Raw genomic sequence first — 10,000 nt, forward strand, 5'->3', positions numbered from 1 at the left:
CAGAGGCAGGTATATTTAATCTCTTTAGATTCACACTTTCAGTCATTCAGCTGCATTTCCCATTATCCAACATGACGATTTAAAAAAATTAAACCATCCCCAAAGTGGCTGTCTTTGTTCCCCCAGGGGGGAAAAGCCTGGACCCCAACATTGAAAAAGTTTCATCGGACTAAATGCTTTTGAACAATCTCTATTCATCCCTTCCTTTCTCTGGATTCATTCTAAAGCATCTTTTCATCGACAGAGAGTAAAAAAAGGCCTTTTTTCTATACTGGGCACACAACACACAGGGACTGTGCCATGGCCCTGGGCTATACTCTGCACTAACCAGCTGTAGTGAAGCGTGGAAAAACACAAGCCCCACGTCACAGGACATACTTGTCAAAAGACAGAGAGAGAGAGATAATGAAAGAGTATGTATGTGTGTGTGTGTGTGTGAGAGAGAGAGAGAGAGAGAAAGAGACAGAGAGACAGAGAGGGAGCAAGAGACAGGATGCTGAATTCCTGAGAGAAGTCTGTGAAGATCCAAGGGCATAACTGTGCTTATATGAAATACTGACACTAATATTCATATTCAGAAAACATGTACTGCTGAATGCCTAGGTCCATATACACACAGCCTCTTATGGTGCTTGCTACTCATTCTGAGACGATAAAACAAATGAAAGAGGCCCAGTAAACCTGAGATTATCTCTGTGGTAAATCATGAGGAAATGAGCCAAAGTACTATTTTTAATATAGTCTTCTAAGGACTGTTACAACATAGCCATATAAGCATTGGATAAACAAAAGACTTGTGTCTTTCAAATACTCAGATACACATCAGAGCTCTTTTACTTGTGTATTAAGTGGTGGCATGTGTGCATTAGTGTATTTGTGTATGTGTATGTGATTATAAGAGAGAGAGAGAGAGAGAGAGAGAGAGAATTTTTGTGACAGCAACACACAGGTGAGAAGACACACACATCAACACATATCACGTTGTGTCTCCATGGTGGTGCACTATGGGGTTGTCACTGAGATAATGAATAAAAGGAGACAGTGAAAACATGCTGTTTAAGCAGCAGTGAGATAAATTCCTCTGTAAGTTACCGTACGGGTCATTTCAACGCCAGTATTTTTATCAGTGTAGCATACATTCTTAGTGTGGAGTAGTACACAGCTGTACTCTCTAACAAACTTTATAAATAAGAACTTAGCATTTAGCTTACTGTGACTATAGGTAATGTAATTAGCCAACATGAGATAGTTTATTGTTCTTAAAAGCAAAATTGGTTCCTATGGAAATTCATTGATATAGATGATGATGTTATTGATAAGTTGTTGGCTATCTCTCTCTCAACCTTCTCTGAAGGAACGCCCACTGTCTCAGAACTGTAACATGTCAGGAATATTATCCAGTTTTCAAAATGTATGATGACAAAGTGTCACAAAACAGTTTCTCCTTTTTTGTTTACACACGTAATGGCTCACTGCAGGCAACGACTCGTGGGATAAACCTACTCCCTTTGTAAATTTGAGCATTTCTACTACTTAATTAATCCCCGATTTAGAATGAAGATGTCACAATGACCGACATGGGCACAGTCGCAGAATATTCCACGGACACACCACAGGAAAGCAGACACTGTGAAATATGGTACAGTAATGAACCCGATCATAACTTTACTTCTTGAAGAAGACGTTATCTTCCTCCCAGAACCAGGTGTAGGTCAGGTTGCCAGGATACGCCTCTGCTTGACAGGTGAAGAATGCATCCTGGGATATGTTGACGGTGATGTTCTCAGGAGGTAACACTATAAATGGTGGTCCTATGAAAGAACAATTATATCCATGATTAGATATACACACATATACATATACGGAGTACAGATTGTGTGTGTGTGTGTGTGTGTGTGTGTGTGTGTGTGTGTGTGTGTGTGAGTGTATGTATATGTGTGTGTGTGTGTGTGTGTGTGTGTGTGTGTGTATGTATGTATGTATATATATATATATATGTGTGTGTGTGTGTGTGTGTGTGTGTGTGTGTGTGTGTGTGTGTGTATGTATATATGTACATGTGTGTGTGTGTGTGTGTGTGTGTGTGTGTGTGTGTGTGCGCGCCTGTGTGTGTGTGTATATATACACATACATACATACATACACACATACACACACACAACACCACAACTCCTAAATACAAAAAAGACAGGTTCCAAAAAGCCCAGTTTCCTGACAAACAATTCACAGATAAACATCATACCCCATTCAGCTAATGGCAGTATTAGATGATGTCACTGGATATTGTATTCATTATATACATTAACACACATTGACAAAAAACCTTAAGTCTAGACACACCTTCTGTCTGGCCCTTCAGTGCCATGCTATCAACTGTTAAAAGCCAAAAGTCTGTATGCGTGTGTGTGTGTGTGTGTGTGTGTGTGTGTGTGTGTCTTCATCAGTCTTTCCTGGGATTTAGTTAGTTTACCCCCTACCTCAGGGCATGCATTTGGCTGACAAAGATACTGACAGAGAGAGGAAGGGTTTAGTAATGCTATCAAACCAGGCCTGTACAGTACTCACTGTCCACTGAAGCATGCACACTACAGATGCTCCATGTCCCCTTTAAACACTGACACACACACACACACACACACACACACATGCACACGCACACACATCCACATATGCACGCATGCTCACATACACTCAAGACTGTGAATATTACATAAGTGAAGGAGAAAGAGCAAAGCTGTTCTCTCAGATGTAGCATTGATGCCACTGTCTCCTCTCTGCTGCTCAGTCTCAGAGGAGGAACAGGGGTACTTCTGGATTTAGTTACATTCTTACCAGAAGATTCAGACTTGTTCAGTTCAACACCTGATTTCAGCGCTTAATCTTTGTACTGGAAAATCTGATCAGCTTGAGATGGGGGAGGAATGGAAAGTTGCTCTGCTTGTATGTATATGTATATGTATATGGATATGGATATGGATATGGATGTGAGGTGTGTTACATTTCCAACGATTATTCTCATAGTTGAGCAGTCAGACAGTTTTCAGTGTACAGCCTGTCAGAGCTGAAGGCAGAGTAAAGCACACTGCTGAATCTGAAATATCTCATCTGAAACAACACATCAAAAATCACACAAGATCACAAATGTTACAATTGTTTCAAAGATGATATAGATCATTTCACATGCGAAATCCAAAATGTTTTGTAAAATGATTTGTCACTTCACAGATGAAATGTCCAGGAGGTATCTTTGTAACGGACCAGCAGTATGACGATAACTTAACACATCTAACCACTGATCTTGGTATGACGCTAACAGCTAATGGAGTAGTTAATGGAGACATTAACGATTACTCCCACTGTCTGTCAGAACAAGCCAACTGCATAAACAAAAATGAATCACTCAGTCTATTAAGTTACCACACTACTGAAACTATTACTGTAACTTGGTGGAGAAAGCTCGATATGTTCGTCACTTCTCAATAACATTTAGTTTAACACTTTGTCATGGAGTATAAGTCATTTGATTGGTTATGCAACAGAGGGGATGATATAAAGTGAGTAGAGGTCAGCTTCTGTAATGATGACCTTGTTTCTAACAGTTATCATTTTCATAACTTAGCCTGTCATATTCTAACCTCGTACCTACTGAGCAGAGATCCAGCAGACAATGCTTTATAACCATAAGGTGAATTACCTTTACATTTGTGTCACCCAACTCCAAATCTTGTTGGAATCTCATAAAGTCCAAAAGGACAAACTAGATAATTTCACACACAAAGAAGAACTTGCAAAACTAAAATGAAAATAAAAAAGGAAAAAGCAGAACATTTTTCCCCTGTTAACACAGTATTGATGATGACGAACCTCATGTCTGGGAGCGTCAGTCTGATGTCTAGCTGAGAACAGCATAGAGCTTTATAACTTCATCCCCCACAAACAAGACAGACAAAAACTCAACAAATGCTTATACAAACAAACAGGATCCCAGCTTCAAACAGCAGCACAAGTCTAATATCTGAGCTCTTCTCTCAGACAGAGCTTGGATTTTCCCTCAAAGCTCCTACATAAAAAGATGAAAAGAAGACAATGTGTGTGTTTGTTTGTTTTTTCATGTGTGTGTGTATGTGTGTGCGTGGACTGGAGAGAGTAGAGAGAGAGAGAGAGTTTATGCACATGTTTTCACGAGAAGAGTGATGAACTGACCTGTACAGACTTACCAGAAAGTTCCTTATCAACAATGCTAACAATCAGAGACTGGGCAAAAAATTCCCATAAACCATTGAAAAAATCAGTATTAACAAAATCTCTTGACTTGTCAAGCCAAGTACTTAACACAGTCAGGGGCCAAAGGCAATGGCATAGTGAGAGGGTATGAGAACTTTAAATGTAGAGTGGGCAGAAAGAGAGACAGGGTGGTGAAAAGAGGGCAGAAAGGGGGTTACTGTAACAGTCCAAAATGGTCTGGCCTGAAATGACCACTTCCCATGGAGATACACATGGTGAAAAGTGACCTCTGACATACTGGACACAGACACACACATGCGCGCATACACGCGCATACACACACATACACACACACACACACACACACACATTAGGGGTTGCACAGAGCAAGCATTCGAGTACTCGAGCAGTTACATGAATTCTCGAGTTTCTACATTAACACAGAGTTTCTACATTAACATAGAGTTTCTACATTAACATAGAGTGCTCATTAATCACGTGAGACTAGACTCACGTGCACTCAGTTTCCAGTTAGAGCCCATGGTAAACAAGAGGAGGGTGTGATGAAGGAGGCTGTGATGAAGTAAACGTGCAACAGTTGTGAGTTGTGGACGGATTTCTCAAGAACGGCTCTAACATCGAGTCTGTTATATAATAGACCAAGGTACTACACTAACGCAGCTGAGCAAGTTAATGTTGTTAAAAAATAGATGCAAACAAATATGACTAATTTCATTTTATGTCGGCTAGGCTTACTAATGATGACCAGGTTTCAACGAATTTATATATATATATATATAAAAAAACCCATCTGCAGCCGCTATATCTAAATACAATGAGAACACTTAGGCTATGTCTACACAGGTAAATCTGAAAATGTAAATTTTATGTAAAAAAAAAGCAAAACAAAAAAAACCCACTTTGTCGACTGAACTTTCCATCTTAGGCTACCGTAGAATGCTGGTAACAACAGGCCACATTCACCAATACCTTCCTAAGTTTTTTCTTAAATTTGTTCTTGACAAAGGTCCTAAGAAAAAATCCATGTGAGATTCATGACATCTTCTTAAACTGCAGAATTGTTGGCATCTGTGTTCTCATAATGATGAATCCCACTGTCATCGTAAATTGAAAATGCGTGCCAGTTGTTCCTAATTAGAATAGGCAAACGCCTCGCCAGGGCATCAGACTGCAAAGCCGTGTGCACACACAGAAATGTATGAAAGCCTGTTTCAACCACATTAAAATAACAATAATAATAATAACAATAATAATAATAAGACTGCTAAATTGCAACTTTTTTTTCTCACAAGTCCGACTTTTTTTCTCATAAGTCTGAGTTCTTTTCTAGTTCAATGCAACAGCAGACAGGAGCGAAGGCTACAATGGCTGCACCTGCTCTGTCCAGGGATTTTAATATTTATCCATATGTAAAAGTAAAACTGACTGATTCTCACACACCTGCTTTACGACCTGTCTGGTTGCAGATGGGTTAACCCATAACTAGTGTATCTGAAACTACTGCTCACTTATCACAGTCCCTGTCAGCTATTACATTCTCATATTGCTATGTTTGTTCATTGCACAAAAGTATGAGTAAATATACACTACATTCTGGAGTGTTAAATGAAGTGTTAGTGTAGTGTTCATTTTAAAAGACCATAATGCTTTGTAAAATAATGAAAATAATTATTAAAAATATTTTAAATAATAAAAATAGTGTTATAATTTAAATCCTATAATATTATACAACTGTAGAATTGAAGAAAACACAATGAACAATTATTTTGCACATGTTATGTCAGCACTCAACTGTGTGTAAGTGTGCTCTTGAGTGTGCGTAGATTCTGTTTTTATCTAAGAACAAATCTCAAATAAGAAAGCATTGGTGAATGTCAGAAAACTGCATAGGTGGGTTTTAAGAACAAATGTCTTCTAAAGAACGGTTGGTGAATGAGGCCCAATAACGTTAAGATATTGTCGGTATCATCCATACATCACCATTGCGTAAGGTACGACCAAGTGTTATCTTCATATCACATCATTAATTTTATGTGTCAAGACCAACTCTATCATAGTTGATAGTAGGTACACTTGTGCAACCCCTTACACACACACACACACACACACACACACACACACATACACAGATACCTTGGACGAGTAGGCGGGTCGTGTGGACGGCCTCTCCCTGCACGCTGTAGGCTCGGCAGGTGTACGCTCCTCTGTCCTCTCGACTGACGGACAGCACAGTCAGACTGCCATCAGTCACCTGCACAAGAACAGCACAGTCAGACTGCCATCAGTCACCTGCACAAGAACAGCACACTATTACTCACACACAAACACATGGATCAGTGAGCTCTCTCTGTCTCTGTCTCCTCTCTCTCTCTCTCTCTCTCTCTGTCTCCTCTCTCTCCCTCTCTTTCTTCCTGTCTCTTTTTCTCAATCTCTCTCGCTCTCTCTCTCTTTCTCCTTCTTTCTCTCTCTCTCGCTCTCTCATGTACACTCTATTGATGACTTTTGGTCACCAGACCAAAACAGTTACCATTACTGATTTCCCCCATTCTCCTATATTTCTCTTGAATTATTCAAATCCTTCGCAAAATAAAATTATGCCCTCTTAACTGAGAGCTCATTTACACACACACACACACACACACACACACACACACACACACTCTCACACACACACACACACACACTGACAGCCTACATATTGGTTTTACAGCAGCAGAAAACCAGTTGGTCACACTGCACTCTACAGGGCTTCATCTCAACTTCACAATAATGGCAGACTCAATCAAGCATACACTTGACAGGACAAAACACACACAAACACACACACACACACACACACACACACACACACACACACATTATATACCTACTATACTGTAATTGTCACGAATGGATCTTCATTTTCACATGAATGCTAGGCAACAATACTATCTTAATCTCTGATTGGCCTGTAGCACACGTCTTTTAAACAACCATGAAAAACAAACACATTTGGATTATGTTAAGAGTCACTATGTACTTCACATGTGTGGTTAAAATTCAAAGCATCTGTCAGGCAAATAATTCACTTCCAAAACTATTCCCATCTCACAGGCCTCCTTTAAATGCAGCAGGTCCGAGAGACTGCACAGTTTTCATAGCCGTTTGAGCCGGGAAGCACGCCACTGTACCCAGAGAAGAGCAGCAAACAGCAGTTTGAATAATTGATTTGCAGTGAGCTCAGTATATCTCTCCTGAGAGTGAGACAAGCACTGATGCTGGTACTGAAGCCTCAGACATGCTAGGGCTGTTTCCACCCGGCTGCCTCCACTCCCACTGTCCAGGTAGCTCGCTTCCACAAAACTGCAGCCTTGGTCACTGCAGGTTTGGGATCTTTCTGAGGTTTGTAAGATTCACAGGAAGCTACAGATTGTGGTCATGCCACCCTGTTACAGACAGCTAAATTCTGATTTGAAATGTCACATGTCACATATGAAATGACAGCTAGATGGACTGAAACAGAAAGACAGGCATTAACCACACCTGGAATGGGAGCCTGGACTTGAGTCTTCAATTGTGTGTGTGTGGTCGTGTGAATACGGAGTGTCCAGCGAGGGCATGAGTGTGTGTTCTCCTGCCTTGTTCGGACGTGTGGGAACACAACTGAAGTTTAAAAATTCATGCGGGCTTCTGTGGCAGGGTGTTATGTTTTGTGGTAGCAGTGGCAGTGGCAGGGGATGCATGAAGACGCATCAAGTGTATTTATGTATACATTAAGACCGGGCTGTCAGTGGAGAACCACTCTGTGATTAATAATTCAACCTTCCATCAGCCAGCCCGCAAGGCAATTAGGGATAGCCCAAAGCTAACTTCACAGGTAGAGTGTGTTTGTGTTTGTGTGTGTGTGTGTGTATGTGTGAACATAAAGGAAGATAAATGTGTGACTCAAGTGTTGTTTCCAACCCCCTTACATTCATCTTGGTGTGTGTGTGTGTGTGTGTGTGTGTGTGTGTGTGTGTGTGTGTGTAGTGCGCATAGATCTTCACCAAGCTTAACACTCCTCATCATTGTCAAACTCTGAATCTCCTGAATGTAGTTTCTTTAAACTGTGCAGAGACAGCAGCCACACCACTCCATCTCTCTCTCTCTCTCTCTCTCTCTCTCTCTCTCTCTCTCTCTCACCTTCTTACATGGCACTAACAGCGTTTACAGCAGTGATCAGAGACTCACCTCTCTCTCTCTCGCTCTCTCAAAACTGTGCTTGGCCAAATGTAAATAAGCAAAGCCCATTTGCTCAGCAAACAGTGCCAGTCTGCAGAATCCACCATGATAATTATGCTAATTACAGAGACACACAACCAGCAGCCCAGACCCCACAACAACATGCATCTGCACCAACCACAATCTATATCAACCACACCCCATAGAGATTAGCAGGAGAGAAGAGAGAGAACCTGGGGGCTGTCACTGAGTACTCATGGTGGATCAGTAGAGTGGTAAAGTTACTTCCCCACACCGTTGTTGGGGGCAGCTGTCAACCAACAGTGTCAACACAGACATACTCACACACACATGTCAGTGATTTAGTCTGGGAATCTACCAAACTGACCTCTTACGCAACTACACTGTGAACTATTACAGTGAAGGCTGGAGGAATGAAAGGATGGATGGATGGATGGATGGATGGATAATCAAACAAATTAGTGAATGGATGGATGGGAGGATGGATGGATCAGGATATGGATGGATAAATGGAAAGAAGAGAAGAGGAGTCATTACAGCTGATTTGACACTGCCAACAACTCTTTGCTCCACAAGCAGCTACAGCAGCTCCATCTCCGACACAGAACCTCTCATTCCCCACTCTGTGGGGGTGTAGGTAGAACAGATAAGGAGCAGGAGGAAAGGAAGAGATGGGGGGTTGACAAGAACACTCACACACAGTGTGTTCTCTTCTCTGAATGTCAATATTATGAAGGTGCTTTGCATCTTGTATCTGTCAGAAGCAGTGAGCGTGAAGCCAGTGGTTCTGATAAAAGACACAGGGCACAGTCGTTGTCTGTCAGCCTGGCCCTGTTCTGCTCTGCTCTGTCTCCAATATACCTCACTCTTCACTTCAGCTATTCACTTCATGCCCTCATTAACTGTCTGATAATAGAGCAGTGCTAGAAAGTTAGCCCCAAGGCAACTCTTAGAGAAACATATAGAACACACATGGAATGATGATTCTTCTAATGATGCAAAGACAGCTAAACTTTCCATTTTCCAACAATGAACACACGTGTAATCACTGAATTAAATGTGCTTTCTTGAAGAATTCCTGTTTACATGTGTATAAGTATCTAAATCACAAGGCTAAGGTGAAAATAAGAAAATGAGAAAATGTTGCTTTCACCTATTACACACATTTGTGAACTATGAGTCAACTTCTATTTGGTGTGAGCTTCCAGAGTTATACCATAAAGCCTGTCACTGTCATAAAGATGACTGTGTCAACCAGGTCGGTCAGCTGGTGCTACCGAAACGGAATGTTCACACTGCCATGCAGTTTATGTAACAATGTGCAAAAACACCTTTGTTCAAAACTCTCATATAGTAATCACGCATTAGAGGGTTAATGAAAACAAAAGCAGGAAACACTCGACCACCTGTTTAGAAAAGGACAACAGATTAGAGTGCCAATGACTTCAACATACCCAAGCCAAGTCTGTGACATCACAGTTTAAGAAGAATTAAGAACATGAATGATCACGAATCGTGCGCTTATCAAGCGCGT

General features: G+C 41.0%; 1 protein-coding gene across 1 annotated transcript in view; it reads right to left on the reverse strand.

The window, feature by feature from the left end:
• igsf9bb (immunoglobulin superfamily, member 9Bb) overlaps window positions 1-10,000 on the reverse strand; it is a 95,429-nt gene that overhangs the window by 36,354 nt on the left and 49,075 nt on the right. Inside the window, exons 5-6 of the mRNA XM_030782647.1 lie at window positions 6,379-6,496; window positions 1,670-1,811 (exon numbers count right to left, since the gene is read on the reverse strand). Of these exons, the coding sequence (XP_030638507.1) occupies window positions 1,670-1,811; window positions 6,379-6,496 (260 nt within the window). The remainder of the gene's footprint in view (window positions 1-1,669; window positions 1,812-6,378; window positions 6,497-10,000) is intronic.

Source organism: Chanos chanos, chromosome 8 (assembly GCF_902362185.1).
Source record: "Chanos chanos chromosome 8, fChaCha1.1, whole genome shotgun sequence".
Classification (NCBI taxonomy): Eukaryota; Metazoa; Chordata; class Actinopteri; order Gonorynchiformes; family Chanidae; genus Chanos; species Chanos chanos.